The 17,686-nt window shown below is 46.7% G+C and overlaps 2 protein-coding genes across 4 annotated transcripts in view; both read left to right on the top strand.

The window, feature by feature from the left end:
• Slc14a2 (solute carrier family 14 member 2) overlaps positions 1-8,600 on the top strand; it is a 441,163-nt gene extending 432,563 nt beyond the window's left edge. For all 3 annotated transcript variants that reach the window (XM_076555557.1, XM_076555558.1, XM_076555559.1), the window contains 4 exons: positions 576-723; positions 1,350-1,484; positions 4,394-4,443; positions 7,679-8,600. In XM_076555557.1, the coding sequence (XP_076411672.1) occupies positions 576-723; positions 1,350-1,484; positions 4,394-4,443; positions 7,679-7,879 (534 nt within the window). In that variant the 3' untranslated portion in view covers positions 7,880-8,600. The remainder of the gene's footprint in view (positions 1-575; positions 724-1,349; positions 1,485-4,393; positions 4,444-7,678) is intronic.
• Positions 8,601-13,107: 4,507 nt separating this feature from the next.
• The window catches only part of Slc14a1 (solute carrier family 14 member 1 (Kidd blood group)), a 44,314-nt gene continuing 39,735 nt past the window's right edge, over positions 13,108-17,686 (top strand). The window contains exon 1 of the mRNA XM_076555560.1: positions 13,108-13,247. The gene's annotated coding sequence lies outside the window, so the exon portion shown is untranslated. The remainder of the gene's footprint in view (positions 13,248-17,686) is intronic.

Raw genomic sequence — 17,686 nt, 5'->3', positions numbered from 1 at the left:
TGGATTATGATAAGAATTCGTGTGTCGGGTCTTCCAATTAAAACGTGTACTTTGTGCTTCAAGAAAATGAGCAATGGATTTCAGAAAGAGTCTAGAGACCCTAGCAGTGTAGAGTGACCACTGAGGGGTCCTAGAGGGGACAAGCAGGGGTAGATTAAACAGCCATGTGTCATTCTCTAAATATACTCTCATGCCTTACCCCAGCAGGCCAAGGCTGAGCCCTACTCTGTTCCCTATCCTGGGGGAGATTGGGCTCACCAGAGGGCCTGTCCTCCTCTCTGCACAGCAGCTCACTGTCAGCCTTCTCGGGACCTTTGGGGACATGCAGGATGGCCTGAGACAGTTTCCAGACCGGTCTGCCACTGCCAAGCCCTTCCATAGATCCCAAACTCCACCTGCTCGCCAGACAGGACTATCATCACAGCCAGACATGTACATCTTGGAAGCACAAAGGACCATTTCACGCCTAATGGCCTCTTATCATCTTGTTTCTAAAAATATGAGAGTTTTATCAGGAATATGTTATATTTCCAACAAGTAATAAATGCCCTTCTAAAAATTCTATCGTTCTACAGCTTCTGAGAGCCATCCCAGTTGGAATCGGCCAAGTGTACGGCTGTGACAACCCCTGGACTGGAGGCATCTTCCTCATCGCTCTGTTCATATCTTCACCCCTCATCTGCTTGCACGCGGCCATTGGGTCCACCATAGGGATGCTAGCAGGTCTGTACCGCCACCCTTAGTGCCATCCTCTTTAATGAGCTGGAGGGATGTTAGTGCTTGGGACCAGCTGCAAAGGAAGATTGTGACCCATCTTTAATATCACGCCTGCCTTCTCTTCTCCCCACACCCGTTTTTGGCATTTTTTGGTGCTAGTGCCCTAGTGTTCCTGTGAGCAAAAGCGATCCTCAGAAAAGACCTTGGCATCAGACATTTAACCCTCAGTATAAATTGAAAGTCTGGAAGAGCTTTTTCCAAGAATATTTAAGAGTGATCTCCAATGACGAAAAATGGGTCCCTGTTCACAGCCAAGGTTTTTTTTATTTTTTTATTTTTACATGTGTGGCAAAGGACATTCTCTGCACCATTTAAATCAGAACTCAGAGTTCTTGCTCCAAGGGTCTCTCCCATTCCTAACAACTTAGCCACGAGTGTTCTTGTGGTCCCGTCCATGTATCTCCTTAACATGTATCTTCACTGGATAAAACTGAAATTCCTTTTGGTGAATACCTGCCTCTGATCCCGGTAGCTGATTCTGGCTGGAAGACTGGGGTGGGTTTCAGGAAGGCAGGTGAGCCCTGTAAGCCCCGCCCCCCGACACTCAATACCTCCCGCCTTCCTTCCCTCAGCACTCAGCATCGCCACACCCTTTGACTCCATCTACTTTGGCCTGTGTGGCTTCAACAGCACTCTGGCCTGCATTGCCATCGGAGGCATGTTCTACGTCATCACCTGGCAGACCCACCTGCTCGCCATCGCCTGTGGTACGTACCGCTCACGGACGACCTGAGTAGACCCCTGCCAAGAAAACCACTCATGACGGTTCTGCCACTCCCAACAGATGGCAGGGCAACTGTTTGCTTTATAAAAGCTTGTGGGTGGCACTGTCCTCTGTGCCTTCAGCTGTGTTTGCTGTGTACGTGATGCTTGACCACTGACGGGGTGTTCTTAGACGATAATTTCTCACTGTCTCCCGGCATTGCAGGTCTCCTGGCCAGTGAAGGAGCTGGGTGAGCAGCTCCCTGACGTTAACTCTTACATGTAGAACTGGGCAACACACGCCATGCACAGTGACTGGAGCTAACTATCAAGCTTTGACTGTACACCCTTCAGATGACCGGACACCTCTTGCATATTTGTTCAGCATCACAGGAAGTTAGGATGACAGTCATAACTCATCAGATTTATATATTCTCAACCTTGGACATCTTTCATGGTCTACAAATGGGAACAAAATAAAACCCCTTTGGCCAAAATATTTAGAACAGAGTTTCTATTTCAGCTCAGCCATGGATGCTGAAATGTTACCAAATAAGGTTTTTAAAAAAACAAGTTTTCAATAAAAAAAATCCAGAATATTTTTTTCTGATATAGAAAAGCTTTCTGGACCATATATAGTCATATATGTGTTTCTTTAAGATTGTGTGAAAATGCATTTTTTTAAGTTTATAACTACCACTGCAAAGGTGGGGGGATGTGTTCTAAACTAGATGTGAAGGATAAAGCTGAAGCTTTTCTTTCTATCTTCTTAAAAATTGCTTTATGCTACACCAAAAATATCAATATAGGGTTGACATGCTCTAGCTACTTACATGGTTGTCATGCCAACCAAACAAAGGTAGCTGTTTACACAGTACTTACCTAAAGTGTCCAAGTCAACACTTCATCTCCTTCTGTCCCCCAAAGTCTTTACTGTTACTCTGCTTTGCAAGGGACATGCCCAAGAGCAAGGACAGGACAGGGGGACAGAGGTGGGGCGGCTTGGATGGTACCCAAGGTCAGGGTCATGCAGGTGATGACTGACAAATCGCAGGTGGCCCCCTCACTGTCCCCAGTGATAATCTTGTCAAAGAGGTTAAGTAGCTCTGTGTCATACGTGGCCCAGTGTTTCTCAGCCAGGGATATGTATCAGTGTCTAATGACACTTTTACTTGTCAGACCTAGGGGAAAAATGAAAGTGCTCTGAGCATTTTGTCTGGGGTAGTGTCAAACACCCCACAGCACACAGGACAGGACAGACCCACAGCAGATTGTCACAGGTGCCACAGGGGCAAAACACGATCCATGGTTTCTCCTTTACACCCCCACTACCACCCTGCAGTGTGCAGATACTGTTCCTGTCCCCATTTCACAGATGGGAAACCAAAGCTGAAATGAAAAAATGAATTACCCAGCTAGGTTTGTAGAAATGTGCTCTGCAGGGCACCCACGCTTTCCTGTAGCCACTTCTCCCTCTTCAGGTAAAAGGCCCAGAGAAGTAAAGCCTGTTTCTGTAAGTACACAGCCAGTGATGGATTAGCAGAGCAAGGGGGAAGGCCCCTCCCACTGTGGTCTATTCTGTGTGTCTCCCAGGACAGATTACCCGCTCCCCACCATCCTGACAGGCTACGTTCTCTGATGCTTCACTTTCATGGACTGTTCAGGCTCAGCCCTGTTCTACAGTTCTGGGACCACACATGAGCACACACCAGGCTTTGGAGAGGTCTTCTTCATATAACAGATCAAGTTTGATTAAATAATATAGCGATGGAACCAAGGGAGCATAGGCATTAATCCTTCGGCTGTCACCCCCAGGGATGGCCGGACAATCCAGTAGGACTGAGCCTCTGCTCTTCACAGACCAAGCCTAGAGTTGTCCTGTGGATCTTACATCCCCTCTACATTCTGGAGTGTCTGTGGCACTTGGGTTGGTCCCTCTCCTCTCATCTAGCTGGTCAGGGCTCTGCCACTGTCAGACATACAATCCTCAGAAGTCACCTCATATCTTGACGGCTGACACAGTGCTCACTTTGTAGAATTGGTGCCAAGATGAATGATTGATGCAAGAACAGTACTAACCTGTAGGGAGCACCTGGAAGGTTCAGTTCTGGTTATCAGTAGTCAAGGAAAGGGTGTCCAAGTCTAAAGGGAATCCTCCTAAGAGGACTTGTTGTTTGTTGTGGGTGGTGGTGGTGGTGGTGGTGTGTGTGTGTGTGTGATCAAGACAATAATAATACAGCTTACCTTTAAGGAATGCTGAAGGATGTGGTTAGTGTTGCCACTGCCTAGACATAGTAACTCTAATAAAGATTAGCTATCATTAATATTTTAGGGACAATTGGGACGCCCTCCTTGGAGAATGGGTCCAAAAGCAAAGCCCAATCATGTTGGCCTGTTTTATTGCCTTCCATCTTCTGCCAGTGCTTGGTTCTCCCCAGCATCCAGCTTATTCATGGCCTTCTTTGCCCAGCCTAAAACAAGAGGAGTAGGTGGTTTGGTCTCCCCCAAACTCATAGGATGCTGTTTCTCCCTAGAAACCCGTGTTATGCTAATAGCTCCTGATGGAATATTCCACTGGAGAGTTCTGAGACTCCCTTGCTTTTGCTTTATTGTAAAACCTTCATTTATGGTTTATGCTATTAAATGTTCCTTTACTGGAAAGCGTGGTGGTGGGACCCAAGAGAACTGTCACAGCTAAATCCTGGCCCTTTTTAACAAAGTTCATCTGCTATCTTAGCTGCGCTGGCATTTTCGTGGAATTTAACACTTTTAAAGCTGCAAGGCAATGAAAATGCAGCTCAGTGTGGGTGAGAGAGAGCATTTGAGACAGAGAATTAATGAAGAGGGAGTATGCAGACTACACTGAGCTGCTGTTGAATCTTGACTCAGCTGTCTACGGTTGGTTCTTTTCTAGCACTGTTTGCCGCCTACCTTGGTGCCGCCCTGGCTAACATGCTGTCCGTGGTAAGTCACGTGAGCTATAAGCCACATGCCCCCCTCCACTTCCCAAACACTCCAGCAAACCCCTCTGCCCTTTGACTCACATCCTGATAGCCACCTTAATACTGACAGGAAGGAACTAGGTCTCAAAGGCTTATATGTCAACTTTGGGTGGATCAAACCCGTCACCACTGGCTGATAGAGTACTTTAAAGAATAAATCTTTCAGATACAACTCCATTATAGTCTGCCATTCTATAGAAGACTCTAATTTTGAGTCTCTATCATTTAACTTGTATATATATATATATTATCTGCCCACCTGGGTTGTAGACAGTGAACATCTTTATCCCATAGCAACTATCATGTTCATGGAGAAGGCTTCACGTTCATTGGGTATGGCTTCAGGGAACAGAGAGAGCTGTGATGTCGTCATTCAAAGAGCAGCCCAAGCTCAAGAGTGTATGAGCACACATAGTCCCAGAACCTCTTCTTTGCCTTGGGCCCAGTTTAGGGTGGTGTGCAAAGTAGCAGCTGCCACTTGGCTCCAGCAGGCCCTGCACAGAGTGCTCAGGGCTTACCTAACAAACCAATGCGTCCAACTCCACCTAAGATAAGAGTACAAGGGAAACTTCTCATGGACAAGTGTTGCTCAGCTTGGGGTCATGGTCTGTACCACCCATTCTTGAGAGGTGAATTTAAAACAGCCAAATTAGTAGTAAAAAGCAGGAAAAGGAAAGGTCTTCAGTGTGACCATAATGGGGAGAGGGAAAACAGATCCGGTGATGCTCCCTCAGGTCCACTTTTGGTGGTCCTGAAGAGAGATGAGAGTTTAAACAGAGGACAAGGGGTATACACATCTAAGTTGTCCCAGGTAAGGTGTGGCTCTCCCAACTATTGACCCTTCACTGTGTGGGCTTTAGGCTCCTCCTGTAAGGTGGTCTAACAAGTTGTAAATCTCTTTCCTGAAGACAAGACACCACCCCCATCCCCAGGCCCGGCATTGTTTCCAGCATGAGAGACTTGGGGAAATTTCCATTTCTTGAGGTCCATTCTTTCAATATCCCAGTAGATTGGGAGACATAAGTGTCTTCTTCATTAGAATACACTCAGTTCTGCCAGGCCAGTTACACAAAGAGCAAATGTCATAGCTCCAACATCTGAAAATGGAGTAGATATTCCATACAGCACCTGTCTAGATTCATCCTTCACCTGCAGCCAAAGAGAGGGTGGTACTTAGCATAGGAAACTTCTTCCTAAGCAGCCAAATTAGCTTTTCCTGACACCACGCTATCTCTCCCAGTAGACTGAGTCCCTCCTCTGCTTCCCATCACCTGCTGGGTGTGCCTTCACTACAGCACTTGACATACAACATCTGCAACAGCTTTAGTACTCATAAGTCCACTTTCGGCTTAGCCCAAGCTCCTCCATCTCCGTATCTTAACCTTAGAGTTTTACTGAAGGAAACAAGGAAGAAATAGTGAGGGGACAAAGCCCTGAAGGAGTGAGCACACACAGCAGGGAAAGCTGGAACTGGCCGAGGAGGCCTCAGAACACTGACTGGAGACAAGAAGATGGATTCTGACCTCGCAGAGCCTCATCCACCCCAGGCTTCTGCCATCAGTTCTGGCACCAACAATTCACCTGATCCATCATTCAATGAATATGCCAAGTGCCTGCCTCGGACAAGGCACTAGAAGAGATGCAGGAGGCTTTGGTTCCCAGACCTAGATGTGCACAGTGCTAAATGGTCTTCCTCTGGGTACTGGGAGGTTATAGATTAAGCCATTCCATGCAGACATTTTTCCAAATAAAATAAAGTATACTTGTTATGGTGATGATTGTCAAGGATTAAAAAAAAAAAAAAGACTATCAACTTACTCAGGAGAAATCTCCAACTTCATTGAGGAGCACAGTATGAAAGCACTGGACTACATTTATAAAACCATTCAATGCCTCCTCAGAAAGGCCCTGTGAGCCATTATTCTTTGCCTTTCTAACCAGAATATGTGTATGCAAGTCCTGGCCTTCAACAATGCTGCTATCTGCTTGATAATGATGACCGTGCCCTGAGGGCCATTTATTGGGTACTTGGCATGCGCTAAGCAACAGCTCTCTGAGCAGGCAGCAGTACACTATTGAGGGAAAAGGTCTCAGAAAGATTAAAAAACCATAACGGGGTAATCAGAGCTAAGGTTTGTCTACTGTGGAGCATCAGTGGATGCTTCCCAAAACACTTTATTGCGTCTTATTGGAGCTTTGGGAAGATGTGTTGAGTGGAATCCATCACTCACGGGTGTGTATCCCTCACAGCCTCAGTATGGTATGATTCTGGCGCTTCCAAGCCTTGCTAACAATGTGGTCTTCGGACTTCCACATGACCAGCAGTGTTACCCCTGTGGTGGTACTACCTGAGGCTTCTATTGGTTATAGTAAAATGCTTGGAGGATGGAAGGATAATTCGATCTGCCTCACAGTTGAATTTGTAGGCTCTTTGTAAACCATTCACTCAGATACCTCAGCTGAAGAACGAGGGAAAGTGTTAAAATATTGCAGGGCATCTCAGGGAATAACAAGCCAGGTCAATGTGATGAGAAATGAATGTGAGAGTGGGTAAACCCTTGAGAAGAGAGGTAGCTAACTTTCACCTCCAGCCCCAAGGACAGACCTGCCACTCCTCTGCTTCTCTCCCTGTGTGCTCATTTTCTGTCTCTTTGCAAAAGGTTTCTGCTTCACACAGTTTCTAAATGCCCATCTACCACTGCTTGCCCTTTCAGAGCAAGAGCCCTATTAATACTGTCTCAGTGCCTTTCAATTCACATTCTCAAAATAGGGAATCTGTTGGCTCACGCCGTATGCCTATTCTGAATCTGGTGCCTGTCTCTAGGCCAATCAACTACAGCTAGGTCTTTAGCTACAAAATAAATGTCAAATGCATCCCTTCAAAGGAAGCTGATTGAAGAAGGCATAGAATGCCCATAGTTCCTGTAGCTAGAAGTATAGACTGGCCAGGTTCCCCAAGACAAAACAAGTCTTGTACATAAAAACACATTAACACCTATTAGAGTGCCAAAGGCTGTATTTTGGAAGGTGTGTGCTTGATCTGTCACAGAATAAACTGATGGCCTGATTTTATTTATATTGGCTATCAGCTAAGTATTACCCTCACCAATCAGCCCTTCCTCTAACTGATAAAGGTTATTTAAACAAGCATTCACATCTGATGGAACATAAATTTCTCTTATCTCCTCTCCCTCCAGTTTGGATTACCACCCTGCACCTGGCCCTTCTGCCTCTCAGCGCTCACCTTTCTCCTTTTGACAACCAACAATCCTGCCATCTACAAGCTCCCGCTCAGCAAAGTCACCTACCCAGAGGCCAACCGCATCTACTTCCTGTCCCAGGAGAAAAACAGAAGGGCATCGACAATAACAAAGTACCAGGCCTACGACGTCTCCTAAGCTGCCCTTTCTAAGGCATGCCATGTAAATGCAGCCTCCAGCAATGGTCTGCAGCCCAGGCTAAAGTCCACTTACCCTCCTTTCTGTCCAATATGCATGTATTCACCAGTTGGGACACACAACCACACACCCACTAAGATGCACAGAACTCATCAAAGCCATGTTAGTTTAGATTAAATATCCACTGATGGCTCTTTGGAAACTCCCTCTGGGAGGAACTTGCTACTCACTCCTTTCAGTTATTTAGTGGAGCAAAGCATGATGCCAGGAAATGTTGATTAGCTTTCAAGGCTAGAGGGCCTGGTCCCTACCCTGCTCTACCACTAATGAGGTCTGACTGCCTCAGTCAGCTCTCATCCCATCTCAACTGGTTTTCTTGTCACCAGGGATTTCTTTAGGACAAAGAGGGACACCAGAGTCCTTCTACCTGCAAAATGTTTATTCTTTTCCATCTCCAGTAAACTAATCAACTCAGCATAAGCAGCAAGGAATTGTCCTGAGCTGACTTACTTATGGGAGGGCTCCCAGAGGAGAGAGAGAGACAGTGTTAATGTTGTGGAAGTTTATTCTTGGGCATAGGAGATGCTCTCCAGACATGGGGCTAGTAACCTGAATTCATTGAAAATGCCAGTGTACCATCTTTGCACCACTGAAATATTTCCAGAAGCAACATAAGGTTAAAAAAAATGATTTTTCCAACATCCAAATCAGTGTAAACAAACATCTTTTGCTTGTGTAATATTCAAAATCATACTCTCATTAAACTTGAAATTTGCAAGTTGGTATCTGGGTTTTCTTAAACTAGAACTTACCTGCATGCACATATAGAGTACCCTTGGGAAGTTTTCATACTCAAACGTGTCTGGAAAGAGGAGATGGGGGTAAGAATGATCAGAAGAGAAGTCGATTATCTTGTAGAGAGTTATGCAGAAATGGCCATGCACGCTGCTTCCTGTGGTGTGGGTACAGATTGACAACACCCATCACTTTTCAGCATACAGACAGTCTTTTAGCCTTATGCACCAAGATTAGTAATCCAGCCCTGCTTGAGTGGCCAATCACTTGTTATTCTGAGTGTGGTTCCTACTGTGCACCTGAGTTATGGTCGTCCTTCATAGGAAGCCGCTTGGCCCAGCATTCCAGCTCTTCTCCAGAGAGGAACCTCTTCTAACACCAGTGAGATGAGACCTCTGTTAATATTCTGATCCATCCCACATTGGGTGCCAATGTTATGAATTCATGCAGGGCGGGAGTGGGGGGCTGGGGGAGAAGGCCTGAAGGAAACATGCTGAGCAGATGCAGTGGCAGACTGGGCAGATGCATGTCATGCAGGCATGGTGGTGGTGGTGGAAGCCAATAATTCACAACCCAGACGCTGGATCCACGTGGAAAGTTTATTATAATAGATGAAGAAAAGAGATGATAGGAAAGAGAGAGACAGAGAGAGAGATCGAGGGTATACACCTGGTGGGAGGAAAAGCAGGAGAGAGAGAGAGAGAGAGAGAGAGAGAGAGAGAGAGAGAGAGAGAGAGAGAGAAGAGAGGAGTTTTTTTCTTAGAATGAGGCTTTTACATCAGGATGCAGGGCAGCACAATGGGCAGGATTTCAAGGGGCAGATCAAAATATTAACATTACCTCTCTCTCTCTCTCTCTCTCTCTTTCTCTCTCTCTCTCTCTCTCTCTCCTCCTCCTCCTCCTCCTCCTCCTCCTCCTCCTTCTTCTCCTTCATGGTGGTATTGTGTTTTCCAAAATATTGTGTGCCCTAATAAACTTATCTGGGGTCAGAGAACAGAAAAGCCACTAGATACTTAGGATAGGCAGTGGTAGCACACGCCTTTAATCCTAGTATTCCAGAGGCAGAAATCCATCTGTTCAAGGATACAGCCAAGCATGGTGACTCACGCCTTTAATCCCAGAAAGCAAGCCTTTAATCCCAGGGAGTGATGGTAGAAAGCAGAAAGGCATATAAGGCGTGAGGACCAGAAACTAGAAGCATTTGGCTGGTTAAGCATTTGGCTGGTTAAGCTTTCAGGCTTTGGAGCAGCACAGTTCAGCTGAGATTCATTCTGGATGTGAGGACTCAGAGGCTTCCAGTCTGAGGAAACAGGACCAGCTGAAGAACTGGCGAGGTGAGGTAGCTGTGGCTTGTTCTGTCTCTCTGATCTTCCAGCATTCACCCAATAACTGGTCTCAGATTTGATTTTATTAATAAGAACTTTGAAGACTCATGCTACACTTCTTTCTTTCTCTCTGTCTCATCTCTTCTCTTCTTCTCTTTATTATAATAAACTCTAAACGTGGATGCAGAGTCTGAGATGTGAATTACTGGCTGCCGCCACCATGCCCGCATGGCATACATCTGTCCAACCTGCCGCTGCATCTGCCCAGCATGTTTCCCTCAGGGGTCCCCCTGCATGATAATTCATAACAACCTGGACACATACATTTCCGGTTCAGCGGGGTTAGGTGCTGAGATAACCAGGGGTCGGGGGCTGGGGAGACAGCTCAGTCAGCAAAGTGCTTGCTGCACAAGCATCAGGTATAAAAAGCTGGGCCTGATGGCATGCACCTGCAACCCTCGCTCTGGGCAGGCAGAGTCGGGCAGATTCCTAGAGCTGGAGGTCTAACTGGTCTTGACAAATTAGTGAGCTCCAGATTCAGCATAGAATGATAAAGAAAGGCACCCAACTTTAACCTCTGGCCTCCACATGCACCCCCCCCCACACACACACACCCATGTAAATATACATGCATACATTGGGGAAGACATTTAGGTGAAAGTGAGAAAACAGACATAAATGCAGGAGTAAGGAAGAACTACATTTTACCAAAATCCGCTTTAAAAAAAAAAAAAAAAAAAAAAAAAAAAAAAAAAAGAGCTAGCTTCTATATCTGTATTTTCATTGTGCTGTATGCCAGAGATCCCAGCCATCTTTTGCCACCAGCCCAAGAGCACTGAGATGTACATTTCCCTTCCAGACCCCATCCAGCCCTTTATGACTTTTCCAGGAAAACAGAGGGCTTCTCCAAGCCGAAAAGTCCTCCACGAAGGAAAAGGAAATGACTCACACTCCAGAGCTACCTCTGAGTTTGTGATCACACCTTGAGGCCAAGAAGGTCTCAGGCTGTATTTTAATGACCGTGGAGTTACAGTTCTCTAAGGATCAAGCATTCAGGAATTTCACCCAAAGGCTGTTTATGCTCGAAGCTCACTCAGCTGCCCCTCAACCGCCACGTGATGATGTCTAACCATTAAAGAATGGGTCCCTGTGTGTTTCCACCAAAGTTTTATAATCTGATTTTAATAAGAGTAGGAACCGCTCCATGCATATGCCATGCTGATGACTGACCACTAATAAAATCCTTCAGCTGTTCTGGGTATTTCGCTAGCCTCACCTATAAAGCAAGCTGAGTTGGCCCAGAGTCCCAAGCAAGGTGGAAACAGATGAGGTGAAAGGACTCCTATGAAAATATACAAGGTCTACGGGATCCCAAAGTGGCCAGTCAAGTCTGGCACTTCAGTTAAGCATGAGCAGTAAGAGCTGGAGCCAGCTTCACCGACTCCAGAGAGACAGTTGTGCAAATGAGCACATCCTTCTCCAAGCCATTCAACAGCGTCATCCTGAGCACTTGAAAGCAGTCCTGGTAAAGGTTTTAAAGCAAGACAAATGGCAAATCCTACAAGTCTGAGCACACACACAAAGCAATGCCATTCATTTGTAAGCATGTGAACAAACAAAACAGCATACTGGAATATGGGAGAGGAAACAGAGTAAGGTATAGGAATAAAAAATATACATGCCTTCGTTCATTCATGAGAAAGTCCCTGCATGAACGACAGGGTTGATTTGCCCAGGGCTAAGGCACAAGTCTCTCAAAGGAAAAAAATTACTTGGGGCAGACACTGTTATTTTTGTTGTTTGTCTCTATGATTCCTTAAACTAGCCTGTTGGAGTTGTGTAGTAGCTCTGAGTTGTTATTGAAAATTGACTAACACATATCTCCACTGCCTTGCCTTTGGCAGCATCCATTTACCTGTCCTGGATAGGATTCGAACTCTGTTCCACACACAACAAACTCTTCTGTGCACACACCAGACCCTCCAGCAACCCAGCCTATTGACTCGCACTTCCAGAATGTACTGCCCGGATCTTCCTCCCAACACTTATGTGTGGTGTTGAGGGAACAACCTGCAGAACTGTCCGTACCAGCTACCCCAAGCCTGTCATCAGTTTATGACCAACAGCTGTGAGCCCCTGTGCAGCGTTCCACCACCATCCTTTCCCTACAGATCCCCACGGCGGGGTGTGGCTCAGTGGTAGGGTACAGGCTTCCCTTACAGCTCCTCCATACCCTGGACCCCGAGTCATATGACAGTCTCAGGAGAGATAGGTGGGTGGTATATCGGGGCCAACTGGAGTCCAGTGTGTGTTGGAATTGTTGGAACTGCATACTTAAATCCTAGGCAGCCTCCCAGGATTTAACATGGTGGTAGAAGTGTGGGAATGGGTCTCTCTACTAAGTTCTCAGGTCATGGATGCCGTGGACCTGGAGTCACACTTTGAGAAACTCTCGTGTAGATTTACAAATGAGATGCTGCCTCCAATAAACCCTTTCCCTTTCTGATGCACACTGTGATGTATTGATGCACGCTGTTGTGCACATAGGAATTATCTGGGGAGCTTCCTAAAAATATAGACCCCTGAGCCTCTGCCCAAAGATTCGGGATCAGCAAATCCAGGTGAAGCCAAGAATCTGAACTTTTCTATAAACTCTTGAATGATATGAATTGTCATTTGAGATCCCTGCATAGGTTTTATTAGATACATTTTAGCATCATCCAGTTCCGATGGACAAGATTTGTCCTGGACGAGCAGTAGGCATCAGCACAGCTGTCTTTCTAAAGCTCCCGGGGTGTGCTCCTGTGTGCACCCAGGCTGGAAAGCAAAGGTGGGTTCTGGTTTTCCTGGGCCCTAATCTGCTTCTGGAGACTGTTAAGAACCTCGGTTCTCATCCTCATGAGACAGAGTGAGAAACAGAAACACTGGGTACCAACAGGCAGGAGGAAGTGAGAAACTTCCAGAATGAAGCCTCTTCCTCAGTAATAATAGTTGGGGGCTAGCTCTGAACTCTAACGGAAACCAAAGAAAAATGAAACCACTAACCAGAAACATCCGGCCCAAGAAGGCAAACAGAGAAGCAAAGTTTTGCATTGGCCCCAGGAGTCTGCTGAGCATGCCCACTGGCCCCAGAGGAAAAGTATGGGAGTGGGGTAGTCAGCAGCCCCTCCAGCCACACTGCAGGGGCACAGCAGAGCCAGGGGAGGACATGGCAGCCACTGGGACACAGCAGGTGCACCTGAGAGCAGGTAGGAATGGGGGGCTGTCCCAAGGGTGTGGCTAGGAGATAGGAGGGCTGTGGAGGTGGTGACAGCAGCTGCTATAGGCAAAGGAGCTCGCCCTGTGGACACAAGCATGCAGGATGTTCCAAGCATGCAGGACGTCCCGAGCATGCAGGACGTCCCAAGCATGCAGGGGCACAGTTTGACATAAGAAGGAAAAGCCACGGTGAGAAGCAGAACACAGGAGACAGGGGAAAGAGCAAGAGCATTTGCCGCTGGGCTTGCAGGACCAGGACAGGAAAGGGGGTTGTTGTTAGGATGGAAGAGTGAAGGGGTTCACTGAGCTCCAACAGAGATGGGGGTGGGTCCCAATCCTTTCTCCAGCACTTAACTTCTTGAGGGGTCTGTCCAAATCACGAGGCTCGATGGTGCAGAGACAGCTTGTCGTTCAGTGACCGGCCTGAGCAGGTACAGAAAGGAGTGTCAGGGACAAAGACACAGGCAGCTCCTGTGGGGAGCAGGTGAAAGTCCCAGGGTTCAAGTCCCAGCCTGGCCCCATCAGGATCTCTAGGGTGTGCCCTGGTGGGAATGGTTTTCAAAGCTCCCAGAGTAAGGCCCATGTGCAATCAAGGTTGCCACGCACTCTTGGAAGGTGAGGATGAGCCTCGGTGTTATCAACATTGGGAAGGAGTCCTCCAGTGGGAAGAGCCCAAGCAGCATGATTTTTTTTTTAATGAAAATATTTTTTTTCATACAGTATATTCTGATCATGGTTTCCTCCCCCTCATCTCCTTTCAGGCCCTCCCCACCTTAATGTATAAACAAAAAAAAAAAAAGTAAGATTTTTTTTTGAATGCCCAAACAAAGCATTGTGAGACAGAAAGGAAAAAAATACCATTGGGTTCATTCTGTGCTGGCCATCTACTGCTAGGCATGGGGCCTATCCCTAAGTGTGGCTTATCTACCCAGTAAGGCTCTCTTGAAGAAATTAATTTTTCCTTTGTGAGCAGTTGTCAATTGGAAATAGATTCTTAGCTGTGGTAATATATTATGTACCCCAATACATTGTGTACCCTAATAAACTTATCTGGGAATCAGAGGACAGAGCCAGCCACTAGATTAGACATAGAGGCCAGACAGTGGTGGCACATGCCTTTAATCCTATCACTCGGGAGGCAGAGATCCATCTGGATCTCTGTGAGTTCAAGGGCACACTGGAAACAGCCAGGCCATGGTGGCACACACCTTCAATCCCAGGACTTGAGATTCATGTCTTTGCTTGGGAAGGACACACGCCTTTAATCCCAGGAAGAAATATGGCAGGACATATATATAGAAAGGTATATAAAGCATGAGAAAACAAGAGCTCACAATCTTTTGGTAGAGGATTTTGTAGGGGTGAGAACTAGTGGCTTGCTCTCGGCCTCTCTGATCTTTCAGCTTTCACCCCAATATTTGGCTCCAGGTTTTTTATTAATAAGACCGTTTAGCAATTTGTGATACACTTAGCTAGGGATAAGAGCTTGTCTCTCTAGGTTCTTACTTAGGGATAAGAGCTTGTCTCTGTAGATTCTTACCTAGGGATGAGAGCTTGTCTCTGTAGATTCTTACCTAGGGACGAGAGCTTGTCTCTGTAGATTCTTACCTAGAGACGAGAGCTTGTCTCTACGTCTCCTCTCAGTGCCGGGACCCGTTCTGGCTTGGATCAGTACTGGCCCTGTGCAGGCAGCATTTTTGTCATGGAGAAGTTGTTCCTATCCCTGGGGTCAGAGGTGGCCTGTGACTATTAAAGTCTTAAGTTCTGGTCTGGGCATTTAAACCGGGCTTCTGGGTCCTCTGAAAGACCAGCTGAAAAGCCAGAATGTTGATCCCAGTGCTCGGGAGGCAGGGGCAAGATGATCTCTGTGAGTCTGAGGCTAGCCGCTTCTACAAAGAGAGTTCCAGGCCAGTTAGGGCTACGTAGTAAGACCTTGTCAAAAGAAAGAAAGAGACAGACAGACAGACAGACAGACAGAGTGGTGGTATTGTGTTCCCCAAAATATTGTGTATCCTAATAAACTTACCTGGGGTCAGAGAACAGAAAAGCCACTAGATACTTAGGATAGGCAGTGGTAGCACACGCCTTTAATCCTAGCATTCCAGAGGCAGAAATCCATCTGTTCAAGGATACAGCCAAGCATGGTGACTCACACCTTTAATCCCAGAAAGCAAGCCTTTAATCCCAGGGAGTGATGGTAGAAAGCAGAAAGGTATATAAGGCGTGAGGACCAGAAACTAGAAGCATTTGGCTAGTTAAGCTTTTAGGCTTCTAGCAGCAGTTCAACTGAGAGCCATTGGGATGAGGACACAGAAGCTTCCAGTCTGTGGAAACAGGATCAGCTGAGGAGCTAGCAAGGTGAGGAAGCTGTGGCTTGTTCTGGTTCTCTGATCTTCCAGCGTTCACTCTAATACCTGGCTCAGGTTTGATTTTATTAATAAGAACTTTTAAGATTCATGCTACAGACAGACAGACTGTGGAGCCCAGTGAGATTAAACCTGCTTGTAAGCCCAGCACTCAGGAGGCAGAGGCAAGAGGATCCGTGTGAGTTCAATGCCAACCAGGGCTACATAGTGAGATCACATTTAAAATTAAATTTTAAAAAATTAAAGATCATGGAATCCTACCTACTCCGTTCATCTGTGGGTCATATTTGTTCTTAAGCCTCCTGAAAGATGTGGGTGCCCAGATATGCTTCTGGCAACTCTGGCCTAGAGCAAGACAGAGACCAGGACAAGATAGAGCTGGATCCTAAGCTGGCCCTGAAGCCCTCCACACTTATAGCGCTTGCCAGCTGCCCCTAGAGGTGGCTTCCTCCTCCTTGATGTTAGCCTTGCTCCTTGACCTCAGCCCCAGGCTCTGGATGGGAACAGTATCAGCGTGGGCAGGAGTGGGTTTCACATGTTCTGATTCTCTGTGCTGCCCCCAAGGACAGTGTGTGTGTGTGTGTGTGTGTGTGTGTGTGTGTGTGTGTGTGTGTGTGTGTGAGAGAGAGAGAGAGAGAGAGAGAGAGAGAGAGAGAGAGAGAGAGAGAGAGAGAGAGCCAGCCATAGAGAGGGTCCATGTTCCATGTGGATGCACTTGCTGGTCTGAATGCTGCTGGTCTTTAAGGCTGGGCCACAGGACACTGTTGGTAGGCTTGTGGGGTTGCATGCTTTGTCTGTCAGCAGGTGGGAGCAGGTAAAAGGCAGTCAGTCACCTTTGGATTTATTTTTAGGGCTGGTTGTAGGGATCCCATTCTTTATTGGGTATTGAAAAATCATCTTTAGAGGCTACATGTTAAGCAGTGTGTGGTGCTGTTTCACTTGTGTTTTCTTTCCTGTTGGAGAACTTTTGGCCAGCCCACAAAGACATGGGTTGCATTGTGTCGTTTCCATATGTGTGCTGTATTTTTATAGTATTGCTGTGTTTTTTCTTATCTGACTCTTTACTGTGGCTCCTCTATCCATCTCCCACTTCTCTACCCTCCCCCCCCCCGACACACACACACACTAATAACCCTCTCTTCCCTTTTAAAAACTTTTCAGGGTTTATTTTTAACTTAGGTGTATGTGTGCATGTCTCTGTGAGAGTGTGAGTGCGGGTGTCCAGAAGAGGACCCCTTTGGATCCCATGGAACTGGAGTTACAGGGGATGGTGAGCTGCCCGACATGGGTGCTGGGCCTAACACGTCCTCCAGAAGAGCAGCCAGCAGCTTTAACCACACAGCTATCTCTCCAACAACTCTCCCTTCTGTTTCCACAGATAAACAACATTGCTCCCTCCTCCCCGCAACCCTTTACGCCTCTTCCTAAACACACACACACACACACACACACACACACACACACCACACACACACACACCTCTACATCTGAGGGAAAATGTGCTTTTCTGAGTGTGGTTTATTTCATTCACTTAGCATAATCACCCCGAGTTATATCAACTTCCTGGACTGTCATAATTTCATTGTGTTATTTTAGTTTGGTTTTGAAGTGCAGTCCAAAGCCACCTGAATCATAATCACCCAGATATGGTCAAAACTACAAATTCCCGGGGCCCCTTCAGACCAAGTAAGCATGGACTCTGGGGCTAGAACCACCCCAAGCTGCACCCTCAGTTCTCTGATGGTTGCTACGTGCATCCAAGTATGAGACCTGTAAATCCTTCAATTCAGAAAGAGCCCCCCTCCCCAAGTCTGTAGAAAGATGAGGAGAGAGATGACAGATGCCCGGACTAAGAAGCCTTTTACTTCACCTAACCTGCCTCTGCACTGCCCATTTCTCTGTGCTGACACATCCTAGGAAGCGCCATGCAGCGGTTGGGGTCAGGGCACACAGCATGCACTAGAGGGCACCAGAGCACCTCCAAAAGCCATTTAAAGACCATTCCTTGTCCTCTTCAGCGTCTAGTGGTCACTTGTCCCCATTGACGCAGTGATTCTCAAAGG

Source organism: Peromyscus maniculatus, chromosome 19, assembly GCF_049852395.1.
Source record: "Peromyscus maniculatus bairdii isolate BWxNUB_F1_BW_parent chromosome 19, HU_Pman_BW_mat_3.1, whole genome shotgun sequence".
In the NCBI taxonomy this organism is placed as follows: domain Eukaryota; kingdom Metazoa; phylum Chordata; class Mammalia; order Rodentia; family Cricetidae; genus Peromyscus; species Peromyscus maniculatus.
This window is presented reverse-complemented; position numbering and strand designations above follow the sequence as displayed.